General features: G+C 37.5%; 1 protein-coding gene across 1 annotated transcript in view; it reads right to left on the reverse strand.

Moving 5' to 3' along the window:
* Window positions 1–1844: 1844 nt before the first annotated feature.
* Naalad2 (N-acetylated alpha-linked acidic dipeptidase 2) overlaps window positions 1845–19030 on the reverse strand; it is a 48937-nt gene continuing 31751 nt past the window's right edge. The window contains exons 16-20 of the mRNA XM_038323441.1: window positions 13680–13770; window positions 10105–10369; window positions 5886–5967; window positions 4679–4771; window positions 1845–2034 (exon numbers count right to left, since the gene is read on the reverse strand). Of these exons, the coding sequence (XP_038179369.1) occupies window positions 1845–2034; window positions 4679–4771; window positions 5886–5967; window positions 10105–10369; window positions 13680–13770 (721 nt within the window). The remainder of the gene's footprint in view (window positions 2035–4678; window positions 4772–5885; window positions 5968–10104; window positions 10370–13679; window positions 13771–19030) is intronic.

A 19030-nucleotide genomic window follows, 5' to 3' on the forward strand; every position in this document is an offset into this window, starting at 1 on the left:
TCTTCAGGCAGATAGAGTAGCTGTAAGACTGCATTAGAGCACATTTCAGACATGTTGATTGTGGCTTCCGTTTAGGAATTAAGTTATTTGAAACTGCACAAACCAAGCGGTTCTTCAGTTAGTTTGTATCAAACACTGACAAGCATTTTGTTAGCTTTATTTTTGAGGACCTCCCCATGATCAGACTATTGTATCATCCATATTCACAGGCAAAATCTGTAATTTTCCTAAGGTCACAGATGGAATAAAGGGCAATTCAATTTTAGCAGGGGGCCTCTGCCTCCAAAGTTCTTAAATTTAACCATGACCCCAAAGATAGCATTCAAAATTGAAATTATCGCGTTTCTGCTTTTCTTACATCAAATAGCTGAATTATTAAATATGACAATGCTTTGATTTGTTGCAGTAGTTGCTGTGGCAGCAATTTTAGTTGTCAGTTGTCATAGCCTGGACTCACTTGAGAAGAAGGAGAGTCTTATGAGGGATTATCTAACTTGTTAACGAGTGGGCATGTCTTTAGAGAAATCTTGATTACATTGGTTGAGGTGGGAAGACCCTGCCTGGGATGCTGGGCTGTAGAGTGAGCTGAGTACCAGCATGCATGCATTACTTGCTGTTCGCTTTTGACACAGTGAGGCCGCTCTCTTGGTCTCCTCTGTCACTGTACTTCCCCGTAGTGATAGTGATAGACTGACCTGGAACCATGAGCCCAAATGAGCCTCTTAGCTCTGACTTGTTTTGTCAGGGTATTTGATCGAAGCTTCAAGAGAGGACTCTTAAGACACAGAAGTCTGTTGCTATACTGTTTCAGTGAGTGCCTTAGGGCAGTTGACATGAATCTGGACAGATGTAAAAAGATCCTTGCTTTTTCGTTGTCCCCTGCTGTTTTAAAGGCTTTTATGTATGCATAACCTTGGCCTGTGATCATCCAGACTGGAATGTTTTTCTACGTCTGTTAGGTAGAAGCCCATGTTTCTAGACTCACACACGGCAGGGCACTTGAATTGAATGGCAGTGCGTCAGGCAACATCGCTTGTTTTTCAGTCATATAAATAAGTTCATATTTGTAAACAGTTAACAGAAATAGCCCATTGCAGGGAAGAACATTTTCTTACAGCAGGTCAGAGCCTGACCCAACAGTTTTATACTGTGTAATAAGTTGTCCCAACGGGTTTCTCAAGGGTTTTTCTTTTTAACTTACATATATGGATGTACAACTTTATTGTCGGAAGAGGACATCTGAGCCACCATGTGGTTCCTGGGAATTGAACTCAGGACCTCTGGAAGAGCAGCCAGTCCTCTTAACTGCTGAGCCATGTCTCCATCCCAGGTTTATCTTTTGACCTGTCCAGTGACTGACAGGCCCATTTGGATTACCTCTTAAAGGAAAGGACAGTGATAAGTTTGTTCTTTGCCAAAAAGCCATACACTGAGTAACTAACATAAGCCTCAGCCTTAAAAAAAGATAAATAGTACTGCAGATTAGTTTGGTCTTATGGGCTCATTCATGGCTAACTTTTTACTCAGCAGAATCTGCCAGTAATACTGGATGTCCATGAACATTTGGGTTGCTTCCAGTTTCAGTTTCACTAAATATGCATGCAAGAGTTTAAAAAGAAAAAAAAAAACCACGACAGATAAGTACGGTGGAAGTACAAAACATGATCTGAGAATCATGGTTTTAGAATGTCCTGGCCTCTTGACCCACCAGAGAAAAAGACATTTTGTCTTCAGACTCCTCAGCAGCCTCTACCAGTGAGTCCATATGAGCGAGACTCCCTCTAATGGCTTGACTCTCAAAAACACTGCAGTACTTCTTGTGATGAAGCTACTTGACAAAAACTTCATAACACATCTGTCAGAGTCCCTGCTGCTGCTTGAATCGTGAAAGCTGCAATAGAAATATGTTTCTTCACTTCTGCCCAGGCCGAGTGAGGGTCTACTCTATTTTCAATATCAAACATAGCATCATAAATCCCAGGGAATGATTCTCCAGCATATTTGTTGTGACTACTTGGAGCGAAGATGATGTGCCTAAACAAAAAAAAAAAAAAAAAAAAAGATTATTTTTATAACAAATGAAAAATTACAGGTGTCATAGCTACATTTATCTAAGAAGTTGTTGGGCAAAGTATAAGTATACAGTGTGTCATACAGTCATTCTACAAGGTCTTTAAAATAACAGTAGCATTATTCTAGAATACTGCAGCTGGCTAAAACAACAATATGAACTATTTTAGTATCTACATATTTAATTAACAGTTTAAAAATATATATTCTTAACATATAGCATGGTAGTTTTGGAGGACATCTTGATATATTCTCATCAAACTTTAAAATGTGTTGTGTTGTCTTTTTTTGGCCCTAAATACCAGGTCCTGATGATAGAGATACTAATATTTATAAATGCTCAAGTAGAACACAAGGACATCTTATGAAGTGTGTTTCATAATGGGTGAGAGAAGCTCACCTAACAAATCTCAATAATAAGTCATTAACGCTATCAATGAAAGCCAAACTATGAAATACTATGTGGGGGAATAAAGTGCTAAAATCTTCCATGCTGACATCAACAGATGAATTCTTGATTAAAAAGAAAAAGAAAAAAGAAAAACGTAAAATAAAGTATGACTCCACTTATATATTGAAAAAAACCTCTGTATATGTATATATAAATACACACATTTACATGCAAATATAGTACATGAATATAGTAAGCAGAGTTATCCATAAATATGTGTGTGTACAGTTACATTTAAACATGCATCTAAAGTACACATTTATATACACATATATGTATATTACATAACTCACGGAATGTTGAGTTCCCCTGAAAAGATCAGCAGAACTATGTGTACAAGCGAGGAGGAAACTGATAAAATAGAACGGTCTCTAGACTCCATGCTTCACAGTCTGAAAAAGTACAGCTGTTATAAAAAGTGGTTCTGAAGGATCAATAGACGATTAACTGTCAAGTTGGGAGCATAGGCCCCAGCCCCTGGCATTTATCCCAGCCCCTCAGGCCTGGTCTGGACTTCAAATCCCAGCAGGCCAGGTCCTAACCTCTCCCTGGGGGTGGGGTCAGGACCACCCCCCAGAGTATTTAAGGGAACACATGGTCTCCCTTTCTTCCTCCTGGAGGTGGCATTCCTGTGGCTTTCCTGTTCCCCCTGGGGGCCACCCAGAGTGCAGAACTCCCATTAAACCTGGATATTTCTTAATTTGGCTTGTTTTCATTCAGCTTGATTGGGAACTTTGCATTTGCAGGGAGCTTGCATTAGGAAATATTCCTAACAATACTGCAATAGAACTTGTTATATATACACACATATTCATAACTACTATCTCCAATTTATATCTATGAATAAACAGACATTTATAAATACAGCTCACACCCCAGAGTGCCTCCGTCTCCTAGCTCAATCTTCAGAAGCCTTAAATCTACAGGCCTCAATGGTAAACAGCTAAAATCTCCATTTGTAGCTGAGAAACCAAAGGTTTAGAGAAATAATATCCCAGGTCACAGTGGAAGGTCCCTGCTCTAAAAGTTCTATTTATATCATTTGGCTGTTAGTCCTAACCACTAACATTTAGAAAGGCGATCACTAGCTATGTAAAGTAGCATTTATTATGTTAATCCAGACAGGCAAATCCTAGAGGCATGATATTGAAGAGCACTGAAACCCTGAAATTGCACCCAGTCCTACTTTGCATGACCATGAGTGAAGATTTTTCTGACTTTAAATGCTAGAGCCATTTTAATTTCCATTAAGGCACCATTTAAAATGGTTTTTTGATTTATTTACATTGTTATGTGCATAAATACTTTGCCTGGGTGTATGTATGTGTACCATGTACCACATGCATGCCTGGTGCCTCCAGAGTTCAGAAGAGACTGAGCTGCAGATGGTTGTGAGCCACCACATAGGTGCCGAGAATCAAGTGCCCTTAATCACTAAGCCATCTCTCCAGTCATAAGGACCTTAAGAAAATAATCTGGGGGAGGGGGAGTGATAGCTTTAAGATACTAAAAGAAAATATGACATAGATACAAAACAAAAAAATAACCTGAAACAAAACAATATTTCTTTCAATAGACATGACAACTATCTTAACAACTTAAATCACTATATGGAATGAAACTAATAAATGTAATATAAATGTAATGAAGTAAACTTGTTTTACTTGGGAAAAAAGATCAGGTTAGATGAAAACATTACACAGGATAAAAGATTTGAGATCTTTATGAAAGAAATTTTCTAATAATTACTCCTTCAAAAATATAATGGGCTTCTTTAGGGACCAGTGAGGTATCTATCACGAAGTCTGAAGCAGATTGAATATTTACCTACCTGAAAGCATGCAGGAAGGATTCATTAGACTTGGACTACAAGTGCACTAAGGTTCCTTTCGAACTCTGTGGCTAGAATATTGTGTTAAAGTTCTTTCTCAGTTTGGCCCACAGTGAAAAACTAATTGATATGAGAAGTATTTTTCCAATACTACATATTATACCATTACTGGATACATAATTGCATTCATATTACATTTAGCATTCATATTGCATTAATATATCTCATACTACTATGATGGCATTTATTTAAATCATCTTTGATATAATTCTTTGACTATAGTGAAGTGTTTGGTGTCCTCTGTAGAACACACGTCTTCCTCTTACCTGTAGAACCGCCTCCCAGGTAAACCAAGAGGATCTATGAATGCTCTTTCCAGAAGCATAAGTTGGTCATTCACAATTCTCACTGCAATAGGACTTGGAGAATAAGAAACACATCATTAAAATCTCTACTAGCAGGCCACAATTCAACTAATATTAAATAAAGATAATGCATGGGAAGATAAACAAAATAATCAGTAGACAATTAGGAGAAATAATGTTGACAGGGTAATAAGTCACACAGCAAGCAACATGTAACAACAGGGTCATCTTAGCATTTACAACAGACACAGAATGCTATTGAGAAGTGGATTGTTTTATTTTTCAAGGCCACAAAGTGGTCAAAAAGAAAGGAAAGCTACTCTTTACTTCTCTGTAGGCTAACCAGACTTCCCAGAAAGATGGAGGAAACTGCCAAGTCATTCCTAATGACTCCCACAGTCCTACTTCGGAGGACAGAAACAGAATAAAGATGAGCAACAACACAGGGTAAAGGTTTCTGAAATCTGTGAGAAAGGGAGGACAGCTTGCCATGGTGAGCAGGCAGTCCTTTCCCATTCACAATCCTTACACTGCTTCTGCATAGTTGACCTACATACATCTTTGGGCTCTTCTGCAATCCGAGGGTCAAGAGAGCCTCCTCGAAATGACTGATACAGCTTGCCGTTTAAGTCTGAAAAAATAAACTATACTTGGTGCAATTCATATTTATTGTATAATGTTTTAATATAATATAAAAATTATTTTCTACCTAAAAGTGGCAATAACAAAAAAATTCCAGAAAAAAAAAAGCTATACAAAAGAAGTGGTTCATGGGTGACTAGGTATTGAGAAGGGCTATACAGAAATATATTCAAAGCACCCAAGTTTATAGTTATGAATTACCAACTGTAACTCTCATCACACAAATTCAACTTTGAATTAGTGAAAATTAAAAATAACAGAACTCTGAGAGCCCTAGTTATTACAAAGAAGAGGCCATGAACTTGAGAATGAAGCTAGGGAAGGGAACAATAGAGGACTTAAGCGAGTGGTTGGAAATGACATATTAGAGAAAAGACAACTCTAAGGACGTCTTTCTGGGTTCTAAGAAGCTGGTGAATCTTGCTGATGCTGCTGTCTTGCAGACCACGGCTTAAGCAGCAATGACTTCGCATTCTACACACATGAAGACAGTCTGCCCTTCTGAGAGTAGGCAGCTGAAACTTACTTAGTAAGATCAACTTGAGTGAGTCTTCTATGAAAGTCTGAAGCGGCCTCTGAAAAGTTTGTCACAGCAGAAAATAAGGAATCTTTTTTAAAAATAGAAAAGTAAAAGAATTTAGTTAGTAGTTCACATTTCAGAGGTTCACATTTCTGCCCTCTCCCTGATAGGACCAAACAATGGAAAACCTTTGTTCTAGGGACCCTTCTTGTGGATTCATGAAAAGGATTGGTCAAAAAGATGGGAATTTTAAATGTAGTCAAACTGTGTTATTTTGTTGTTGTTTTTTGTTTTTAGTGTGTGTGTGTGTGTGTGTGTGTGTGTGTGTACTTGTGTCCTGGTATCCATGGAGGTCAGAAGAGGGGGTCAGATCTCTTTTGGAGCTAGAATTACAGGTATTTATGATCCTCATGACATGATGAGTTTTGAGATCTGAACTCCTGTTCTCATGATAGACCAGAAAGTGCTTTTAATCAATGAGTCATCTCTACAGCACTCCCCTAATTTGGTTCTTAAGAGAATTCCTTTTACAAGTACTGGAAACAAATAATACCGCAATCAATTACTTACCCAAACTCCAGCATTCTTTAATTAAATATATTTATTGGAACAATTAGCAATTATGATATGTTAGCGACTGGATATATGTATAGATATGATATTAACTGTCATTATTACAGGACTAAAACAATACCAATTCTTATTTTTTAAACAATAATATATTAACATCTTTTTCAAATGGTGACTTGTGACAAATTAATATATCTAGATGGAGAAACAGATTGAGGTTTGGTCTGGATATATTTTTATTTATTTCATAAAGTTTTAAAAATATAATTAGGCTTCCAGCAAATACTTTTTATTACAACGACCCACTTGCCATGGTGTCTGTGTTCTAAGCAGGAACTGACACGCATGATTGATAAACTGCTTGCAACTCAGATCACATGACTCTGCTACATCATCTGTCAATGGGGTTGGACCTTCAAAATAAATACATCTGGTATTTTCAAAAAAGTCCTTTCAACCTCAAGTTTTCCAAGCTTTGTTTAAAATGTAACCAAAGCAAGTAATCTAATAATGTGTATGATGGAAACAAAGGAAACAGGATGTTGAAGAGGGAGGTCTAAATTTCACGTATAATAGAGAAATCAAGATAAAAACTGAAATATGTCATTAGGATTCATCAGAAACAACATTTGCAGTGCAGTAGTAGTGTTATAGGAGCATAGTGAGTTGTTTAGTGGAAGATAAAGAACTGGGAGTATAAATTATGTATTGATTGATTCATTCATTCATTCACTCATCTGACCCACATTCTTCACTAGTGTATCTTATGAATAATCATTGCTTCCTGCTACTAACAGAGAATTTTGATTGTGAAGGTGGGACATAGCAGAGACGAATGCCACTGTTAAAATGGAAGAGATATGACAATATGCCATCTGATGAGTATTTACTAATAGAGACACAGATGCGATCAAAGGCCTCACTATAAATTCAGTTACAGTGAGGCTGATAGAAGAGAAAGTGGGAAATAACCTTGAACGCACTGGCACAGGAGACAACTTCCTGACTATAACACCACCCATACAGACACTGAGACTGGCAGGCAATAGATGGGACCTCTGAAACGGAGAAACTGCTGCAAGGCAAAGGACACAGTCAACAAGACAAAACGACAGCCTATGGAATGGGGAAAGATCTTCACCTACTCCACTCTGACAGAGGACATCTCCAAAATATATAATGGACTCGAAACTAGACATCAAAATATCAAATAATCCCATTAAAAAGCGGGGTACAGATTTAAACACAGAATTCTCAAGAGAAGAATATTGAATGGCCGAGATACACTTAAAGAAGTGTTTAACATCCTTAGCTATCAAGGAAATGCAAATTAAAACAACTATGAGATGCAATCTCACATCTGTCAGAATGGTTAAGATCAAAAATGCTAATGACAGTTTATGTTGGAGAGAATGTGGGATAATGATGTGGGATTCCCCTCTGTATGCTGTTAATACCATTGGTTAATAAAGAAACTGGCTTTGCCTGATAAAGTAGAGCTAGGCAGGAAAAACTAAACTGAATGCTGGGAGAAAGAAACAGAGTCAGAGAGAAACCATGTAGCCCCACAGGAGACAGACGCCAGAACTTTACCTGGTAAGTCACAGATTAATAGAGATGAGTTAAATTAATATGTAAGAGCTAACCAATAAGAAGTTAGTTCTAATAAGCCAAGCAGTGATTTAATTAATATAGTTTCTGTGTGGTTATTTCAGGTCTGGGAGGCTGAGAAACGACCAAGCAGCCTCCTACAACGGTAAAGGGAACACTCCGAACACTCCTTCATTGCTGTGTGGGTGTGCACTTGTTTGCACTTGTGCAGCCACTTTGGAAAATAGTATGGCAGTTTCTCAGGAATTTGGGACTCAATCTACCTCAAGTCCTAGCAATATCATTCTTGGGCATATACCCAAAGGATGCTCAACCATATCCCAATGACACTTGCTCAACTATGCAGCATTATTTGTAAAAGCCAGAATGTGGAAACAACCTACATGCCCCTCAATTGAAGAATGGATGAAGAAAATATGGTATATTTACACAATGGAGTAATACTTACACAATACCAATGACATTATGAAATGTGGAGGCAAGTGAATGGAACTAGAAAAAAAATCATCCTAAGTGAGGTATCCCATACCCAGAAAGAAACACGGTGTGTACTCACTCATAAGTTCATATTAGATGTAAAGCAAAGGATAACCAGGCTATAATTCTCAGCCCCAGAGAAGCTAGGTAACAAGGAGGACTCTAAGAGGGATACATGGATCTCCCAGGGAAGAGGAAGTAAATGGGATGTTTTGGGGAAACTGAGGGTGGGAAAGAGTAGAGGGGAGAGGATGGGGGATGGGAACATGAGGAATCAGGATGGTCGAGTTGTGAGCAGGATGGAGCAGGAGAGTGATTGGGGAGATAGCTTGATAGACAGGGCTATTGCAGAGTCCTGGAGAAACCTGGTGCCAAGAAGCCTCCTGGCAACCCATAAGGATGACTCTGTCTAGGACTCCCAGCAATAGTGGAGAGGGTGCCTGGACTGGTCTTTCCCTGTAATCAAGTTGACTACCCTAGTTGTGATCATAGAGCCTCCATCCAGTACCTGATGGAAGCAGATACAAAGATCCACAGCCAACCAGTGAGCTGAACTCCGGGAGGGAGTCTAGTTGAAGAGAGGGTGGAGGGGCATCAAGATCGTGATGAGGAAACCTGCAGAGACTGCTGACCTGAGCTTGTGGGAGCTCAGACTCTGGACAAACAGCTCAGGAGCCAGCATGGGACTGAACTAGGCCCTCTGCATTCGAGTGACAGTTGTGTAGTGTGGTCTTTTGTGGGGCCCCTAGCAGTGGGACCAGAACCTGTTCTGATGCATGGGTTGGCATTTTGGAGCCTAATCCGTTGGTGGATGCCTTTTTCACACTTGATGAAGCGGTGGGGACAGGGGGGAAGCTTAGTCCTGTCTCAGCTTGGTTTGCCATGCTTTGTTGATTGTACCATCTAAGTGGAGGAGGACTGGATGGGGGTGGAAGGTGGAAGGTGTGGGGAGTGAGAGGGAGGAGAGGGGAGAAAGGAAACTAGTTGGTATGTAAATAGTTTTAAGTAATAATAATTTTTTAAAAAAATAAAAGAATGAAACAGCAGAAAATGGCATTAACAGAGAAGACTGGTTCATGAACAGGTAGGGAAGCAGAGGGAGAAATTAACTTGTCTATAGAAGCCCCTGCCCCTAAGCTTATATAACTTCTCTCCTGCCTGGATCTCAGCCTATGCTAATGAAGAGGCATTTCACCAAAAGGCTCTCAAGATCTCTCAAGATGTTTAAGAACTCCACGTGCTGCACAGCTGCACAACTGTTAGCATCTGTCTCGATGAGGCCTGGTCGTTTCCTCCAGTTTCAGCTCTTCATTTCCCTCATCGTGCAGAGATACTCTTTCTTCTTTCCTTCTTTTATTTGTTGTTTTTTTTTTTTTTTCAGGCAGTCTTGCTATGTAGCTCAGGCTAGCCTAACACTTGTGATCCTCCTACCTCAACCTTCCGAAAGCTGGGGTTATGGGAGAGACCAGCACACCTGCCTCTTCTTTAATTCATTTTATTTCCAGATTGAAGCACCTAAGTGGGGGCTAGCAAGAAGGGTCAGTGGGCAAAGTCTATAAAATCTTACCAAATGACACCGCATGTTTTCTCAGTTGCTGTTCATGTTTCCTGGATAAATTGAAGATACTTGCTGCATAGGTTTTCAAGGCTTTTGCATAGTCTTGAACGTTGAAAGGAATGATTACAGAGTCTGCAAGCTCATATACCAATGCTCCTCGCAACTGAGCCACAGAAAGCTGTTTTTTAAATGTGGGGTCATAAAACTTCTCTACTAATTCAAATGTCTCATAGATGGTATGGTATACAGGATAGCTACTGTATTTATCTGTTTTCTAAAATGGAGAAGGAATTGAAAAATAAGAATTATATTTTCAATTTATATTTTAATCATAGACATGATTAAAGAAAAATAGATGACAGCCCTGATTTCACCAAGTAAGTTAAAAATATAATTAAAACACTATAGTCAAAATGCTCACTAACTTAAATTTTTATATTCCTGTCTTCATTTTGTAATTCATGTAACCTTCATCCAACCTTTGGTTTTTATAACTAAAGAAATACTTATTCAAATCAGCACAATTCAAAACTATGAACTGATCAAGTGTATGAAAAGTTCTGGGTAACTTAGTGTCTACAGAAAGGTAATGTATTCTTTCCCTAACCAAGCAGTGCTCAACCAAAGCCTATCAACCCTTGATAATACTCTGGGAGTATCTGTAGTGAACATGTTACTACACAGTTTGTGGACATAGTTTGAGATCTTCGGTTTGCATATCCTAATTTTATTTTTTACTATCTGCTATTTTCTTTTTTTTCTTATTATGTGTACAGTGTTCTGTCTGCATGCATGCCTGCAGGCCAGAAGAGGGCACCAGATCTCATTACAGATAATTGTGAACCACCATGTGGGTGCTGGGAATTGAACTCAGTACCTCCAGATGAGCAGTCAGTGCTCTTAACTACTGAGCCATCTCTCTAGCCCATAGCTTTTTTTGTTTTGTTTTGTTTTGTTTTGTTTGTTTGTTTTTCAAGACAGGGTTTCTCTGTAGCCCTGGAGCCTGTCCTGGAGCTAGCTTGTGTAGAACAGGCTGACCTTGAACTCACAGAGATACTCCTGCTTCTTTCTGCCTCCCAAGTGCTGGAATTAAAGGCATGTGCCACCACTATATTATAGGCCTGCTATATTCTTATAGGACTACCATTCTTACTACTCTGGATCATAAAAAAAAAAACAATCCAGTATTAGTCCCCTTTCTTCTAATTGTGTGTTTCTTGAATACTAGACAACTTTCTTCAAACTTGTGACAGAGTGTAATAGTGAATAAAGTGATACAGCTAAAGTCATACTTTTCACGTGCAGTTGACCTCTAAGTCACACAGGAGTTAGAGAGAACCAATCTAAGCACATATATCAACTAAACTACTACTAGTATAAATAACACATATTGTGTATACTCTGTATATTCTGTATGATCAAAATATGTGAGCCCTATAACACATTACTTTTTACTCTAGTATGCAACTTACTATAGAGGTAAAGAGCTCAAGCTCCATATGATTAGTGTCACATGGTATTTTAAGTAAATACTCAAAACAATCATACCACAGAGCTATAGACAGAGCTATAGGATGACTTTAGTAGTATATTATATTATATAGTTCACTTTATACACCTATAATTTAATGTAATATCTTCACATTTATTTATATTTTGTTGTATTGCAAATGTGCCATGTATTATTCAATAAATAACTTTGATAAACTTATTTTTTGCATTATTTTGTATATATTTCATAGCAGCAAGAGGTGAGAGTAGACTCATCTGCACATATTTTATGTAGGACATACCTAGCTCTTAAAGTTTTTTGACATTTCTAGAGTCTGTACTTTGTAATCTTTAAATCTCAAAAATATTCACACCTAAATGGACTCATACCATTTAAACTCATGTTGCTTGATTTTCAGGTGTAGTAAAAAAATGAGTATTGATATATAGTATACAATGCTCACTCATCTAATTTACAGTATTCTGGAACCATCTTTGCTTCTTTATCATTGGTTGTATTCAGGATAATTAAACGAACAACCAATATGCATTATGTACAAACAAGATGTTGGCATATGGTACTTTGGGTTTGGAATTGATTAAAGGATGCAAAGAAGCCAAGTCTACTAATATGTGGTGTATGACAGAATTTAAGATATTGTCAAAACAACACAGCACACATTCACTACTTCTAAGTACTTGTAAGTCATCAGAATGGTTGATTAACAATGATATGAACTAAGAAGTACAGAGTAGAAAGTAGGAAGAAATTAAAGATTGAGAGAAACTTGCTCTGTTCTCTACCCACTGGCCTTGCCTCATGACAGACAAAAGTATGTAGAAGGGGAACTGAAAACATACAAGCCTAGCCCAGCATGCCCCTCAACAAAAAATTTCCTCTGAGGAAAAGCATATAGAGCCTATACAACTGGACTACAAATTAAAATTTTATTTATTTACTTGTCTTTTTTATTTAATTTGAGTAGAGTCTAGCCCAGGCTGATCTCGAACTCTCTATGTGGCCAAGGATGACCTTGAATTCCAGTTCCCCTTAGTTTCACTCCAAGTACTGGGATTACAGGCATATACTACCACAGTCCATTTTAGGGAAAGGAACCCAAGGCTTCATACACCCTGGGCAAGCACTCTACCAACTGAGCTCCATCCACAGAACAAAATAAGATTTTTTCAACAAATTCTCTGTTGAGAAAATATGTATAACCAGCTATGCATCTGACATTTATACATGAACTACCATTTCAATGAAAAACCTTAGTAGTAATGCATTCACAGAACAGCCCACAGTCCTTCATAGTGTATCTACAAAGGAACAAACTGTCTACATCTCTGAACTCTTCTTGGGTCCCATGCCCACCTACTACCTGATGACATGCAATTCAATTCTAGTTCATATTAGTGAAATGTTGCTATGGTTTGGACCTGGAATAACCTCCATCCAAAGACTTATACAAAGACTTGTAAGTTCAAGCTTATCCTCCCAGTGTAGTAGAACAATTTTAAGAAGTGCTATAGAAAAATGGATGGAGCTTGTGCTCAATTTAAACAAAGACACACAGAGAATAAAAAAATATGCTATATTTTCCCAATTTACAGAATCTACATACCTAAATTTAAAATAAAAGACAGAGAGTAGAATGCAGTATTATATGAAACAGAACAAAAACTACAGGGGGAAGTATGAGAGGGTGTAGACACTACAAGGGACAGTATAAGCATTGTTAAAATTCATTGTATGCGTATATGAAAAAGTCGTACTGAAACACACTATTTCATAACTAAAAGGAATTGCCCCCAGAAAAGGGACTGGGAAATGCCCTAGGAGAGGAAGTGGCAATTCAGCTCCTTCTAATTTCTCTTTGCTGCTTGGCAGCCTTCAAGGCAAGCAGTTTTCTTCCCACCATGATTACTGACTCACCACAACCCCACAAGAGCTGGTACAAACACTTCAGGCCGAGACCTCCAACACCATGAACAAAACAAGCTTCTTTGTGAGGTGATCATCCCAGGTATCTTGTTAGAATAATGAAGAGTGAACCAATATACTACTTATTAATAATTACTAGATGGCTTACCTTGTTCTTAGTGTAGCGAGCTCTGGCTGAAGCAATTCCAAGTCTCTGAAAATAAGCTTCAAAATCACTTCCAGATCCCAGCTTATTGATTCTAGATATAAAATATAAATAAAGAAAGAAAGAAATAATACGTGGATAAAATAATAAATAATATGAAATCAAATAGATGGGAAAATGAATCCTGCTCCAAGAGTAGTTAAGAATTTGCATACCAAATTGCTATAAGAATTATAAGAAGCTAAACAATGTCAAGCATTCCCCTATTATTTGCTAGAATATTAATGTGACAAGCTACACTGAATATGAACAGAGTTTGTCAGTACTACAGAACACTGAAGTCTAATATTTTTTAAATTAACAGAAATATTTGAACCACTTAATAAATTATTTTCTTTTTTTGTTTTTGTTTTTTTTGTTTGTTTGTTTTTTGTTTTTTGTTTTTTGTTTTTTTTGTTGTTTTTTTTTTTGTTTTTTGTTTTTTGTTTTTCGAGACAGGGTTTCTCTGTAGCTTTGGAGCCTGTCCTGGAACTAGCTCTTGTAGACCAGGCTGGTCTCAAACTCACAGAGATCCGCCTGCCTCTGCCTCCCGAGTGCTGGGATTAAAGGCGTGCGCCACCACCGCCCGGCTATGTTTGTTTGTTTTTTGAGACAGGGTTTCTCTGTAGTTTTTGGAGCCTGTCCTAGAGCTAGCTCTTGTAGACCAGGCTGGCCTCAAACTCACAAAGATCCACCTAACTCTGCCTCCCAAGTGCTGGGATTAAAGGTGTGTACAACCACCACCCGACCAAATAAACCATTTTCATAGGCCATCTCAAGCTGTTTATAGGAAGAACTTGCTTTTTCTTATTTTTTGCTGAATATGCATATGAAACTTTTATAATGGGAGAAAAACATTTAAACCTTTGCAAGACTAATTTGGGAGCCATCAAGATGGCTTAGAGGATAATGACTCTTTTTAATTTATTTATTTATTATGTATACAGTGTTCTGACTGCATGTATGTCTGCAGGCCAGAAGAGGGTACCAGATCTCATGAATGATGGTGAACCACCATGTAGTTGCTGGGAATTGAACTTAGGACCTTTGGAAGAACAGCCAGTACTCTTAACCACTAAATGATCTCTTTAGCCCAAGGATAATGACCCTTGCCAACAACCCTGATAACCTGAGTTTGATCTTAGAAACCACATGAAAATGGAGGAAACCAAGGAAAAATTGTCCTTTGACCTCCACACAAATATGTGGCATATGAATGAGGACACACACACACAAACACACACACATGAATCAAAATAACATTCTTATCCAGGATATAGTCCAAAACCAGCTAATAAAAGAAGTACACTTGCCCAGACCTAGCCACAAAAATACAAATAATATTATGCAATATCAAAGGAGTACACCCACACACAAAAAAATGTGACCAGTTCTAAGGAAATGTGTGCCAATGAGCACTACCTAGATGAACCCCAGGATGCAATTTAAAAGAAAAATTACAAACATCATCAAAATTTTGAGAGGTTTAAAGAAGGCAAAAAGAAATATCTCAATGAAGTTAAAGAGAATAAATGCCACAGTAATGCTCAAAAAAACACAAATGTAAGGCTGATAGAAATTATGGAGACAATTCAGGATTTAGAAAAAAATTCAATACATAGAAACATTGAAGAGGGGCTCAAACTGAAATAAAGATGGCATTGATAAAAAACCAATACCTTCAACTAGAAAGCTCGAAGGAAAGCTTTACAAGAAGAATTAATCAAGTAGAAAATAGAAGATCAGAACTCAAAGACAAATAGAGGATTTCTATGAAAAAAAAAACTTAAAAAAAGGAATATACAAGGAATGTGAAACACTATTTTAAAAAAGCCAAACCTTCACATTATAAGAATAGAGGAGGGAGAAGAATCCCAGGTCAATTACACAGACCAGATCTTCATCTAAATCATTGAAGAAAACTTTCTCAAACAAGAAAAGGCATACTCATATAGATACCGGAAGCACACAGAATGCCAAATAGACAAGATCAGACAAGAAAATTCCCATGATAAATTATACTTAAAACACTAAATATGCATAATAAAGATTATTCAGAGCTATAAGAGAATAACCACAAGTCACAAAATAAAGGAAAACGCATCGGAATAATAGGTGCTTTCTCAGTGGAAATTATTAAAGCTGGAAGAGCTGGGAGCAATGGATTTTAAGTACTAAAAGACAACAATGGCCAGTCTAGACTGATATATCCTGTAAAACTAGCCATGATAGTTGACAGAAAATGAAAAACTTCCAATGATACAAACAGACTAAACAGACACACACACACACACACACACACACACACACAATAAAGAAAACCTAAAGAGGAATACACAGTCAAAAGAAATATAAAGCTACAATTACTAAAATACAATCCACAAAGAACCCAAAAATCAACCATATAATAACTGCAGTCAACACTGAAAAATAACTTTAAATATCAACAACCTCAATTCTTAAATCAAAATACATGAACTGACTAAATGGATTAAGATACAAAATGTAGCTAAAACAGGTAGGGAAGGGGCCCGTGTTTTGCCCAGTGGGGACTAGGGCCTAGAGCCTGGGCTGTCTAGTTGAGAGGCTGGTCATTCACCTCCTGATCCAATCTGTTGAGACGCTGTCTGTGTCTCAAGGACAGCCTACAGAATGGGCAAAGATCTTCACCAATCCCACATCTGACAGATGGTTGATCTCTAAATTATATTAAGAATTAAAGGAACTTGACATCAAAATATAAAATAAGCCAATTTATTGGAGTACAGAGCTAAACAGAGAACTTTCATCAGAAGAATCTCAAATGATATTTAAATATCAAAAGATATTTAAGAAATTGCTCAACATACTTAATCATCAGGGAAATACAAATAAAAATGACTCTGAGATTCCATCTTATACGTGTCAGAATGGCTAAAATAAAAAAATACTGAGGACACCTGATGTTGAAGAGGATGTGGAGTCAGGGGAATACTTCTCCATTGCTGGTAGGCGTTTAAACTTGTTCATCCACTTTGAAATCAGTATGCTGGTTTCTCAGAATGTGAGAATCAATCTACCTCAAGACCCAGCAATACTTAATCATACCACAAGGACACATCCTCAACAATGTTCATAGCAGCATTATTCATAATAGCCAGAACCTAGAAACAACCTAGATGCCCTTGAACTGAAGAATGGTTAAAGAAAATATGATACATTTACTTAGCTGTCAAAATCAGAGACATCATGAAATTTAAAGGCAAATGGGTGGAACTAGAAAAAGCTATCCTGAGTGAGGTAACCCAGACTCAAAGAGACAAACATGGCATATTCATACTTATAAATGGATATTGGATGTATGTAAAGGATAACCAGACTACAATCCACAGTTCCAGAGAAGCTAGGTACCAAGGAGGACCCTAAGAAGGACACATGGATCGCACTGGGAAGTGGAGTAAACTGGAGGCTTTGGGGACAGTAAGGGGAAGGGGAAATCATTTCTATACTGGAAACATAGCCAACAGCACTAGTACCCAGTACTAGTGAAGTCATTGATATTAGGGGAGAACTCACAATTGTCACTTTATTAAACCAGCATAAACTTTAACTTTTATAAATATAATACATATCATTATACCCTGCAAAATGTCATTCTCATTACACATTGATGAAAATTCTCTGCAATAGACATAAATAAGTACATAAAATCATAACTGATGAAAATGCCTGTTGTGGAACCTAGTCCCAACTAATACATCTACAACAGAACCTCTGAAACTTACGGCTCAGGGATCATTGTGAATAAAGGAGGCAGAAAAATTGTAAGATCCAGAGGAATCAGAAGGTTTCTCTGAGTTTGTGTCTCCTGGCAATGCCAGAGAAGCTACTCCCATGAACTTTGACCAATATGGCTGCCTAAACAGGAGCTGAATGAGGACAACGCCAATAGATATGCAGCCATGGGACAGAGGAAAGCTCATGAGGCTTCAACCTAGACAAAGAACTGTATCAGCTAAGGAATGATGAGGACAGAAGAAATAGTCTTCTCCCAGGAAAGAGCTCACCAAACTGGTTATCCAATACGAAATGGTCATTCCTGAAAACATATACAACTAACAGCACAAGGATCAAGTAAATTATCTTTATACATTTAGGAGTATGCACACTGAATGTTTCTATGTACACATACAGACACACATATATGTAACAACAATTAAAGAAAAAGAGGCCATGGATTTGAAAGAGTGTGTGGGGGAGAGCAAAGTATATAGGAAGGAGGGAACAGAAGAGGTAAATGATATAATTATAGTCTTAAAAAATAGAAAAAATTTATAATTAAAAATTAAATACAATGATATTTTAAATGACTTCAAAAATAGAACTAAGTTATAAATTACTATCATCTTCTGTCAGTTTTATAAATCATATTGTAGTAAAAATGGATAACTATATAATAAATTTAAGAAGTCACTACAACATGAATGAGAAAATGTAAAATGATAAAAATCAAAAATCTAAATTGATTACAGAAAAACACAATTTAAAGATTATTGATAATGCCCTTTATTAAATATAGAATAAAAATGAGGTGGTTAGGGAGATGAATCAGTGGGCAAAGTGTTTTCTGTGCAAGTATGAGGACTTAAGAGTTCAGATTTCCACAACCCACATAAAAGCCAGTCGTGGCCACTCATATCTCAAACCCCAGGGCTGAGAGTAAGGGGCTGACAGTCAGATTCTGGAAATCTACAACCAGCCAGTTTTGATGGATGCTCCAGTTTCAATGAATGATATATCATGAAAAAGTAAAAATAAATAAGGTAGAGGGGCTGGAGAGACTGCTCAGTGATTAAAAGCATATATATTGCTCTTCCAAAGGACTTGAGTTCGGTTCCCAGAACCAACATCACATGGCTCAAACTGACTGTAAATTCCATTTCAGTTTATTCAACTCATCTGGCCTCTGAGGACACATGCACATACCCACACACAGATGCACATATGTATATAATGTATATATGTATATAATGATATATATATATATATCATTAAAAATATAATAAATCCTTTTAAAGAAAAAAATAAGGTTGGGAATCAATGGAGAAAGATCCTGGCATCAACCTCTGGCCTCCACCAACACGTATATACCACATACACATACATGCACACACACACACACACACACATACCACATCCACACACATTAACATATACACTACATCCACACACATCCATACATACATATAACACATGAACACACATGTATACCATGTCCACACACGTGAACGCTCACATACATCCATACACACCCACACTCATGAACACCCACAGTA

Source organism: Arvicola amphibius, chromosome 3 (assembly GCF_903992535.2).
Source record: "Arvicola amphibius chromosome 3, mArvAmp1.2, whole genome shotgun sequence".
NCBI lineage: Eukaryota > Metazoa > Chordata > Mammalia > Rodentia > Cricetidae > Arvicola > Arvicola amphibius.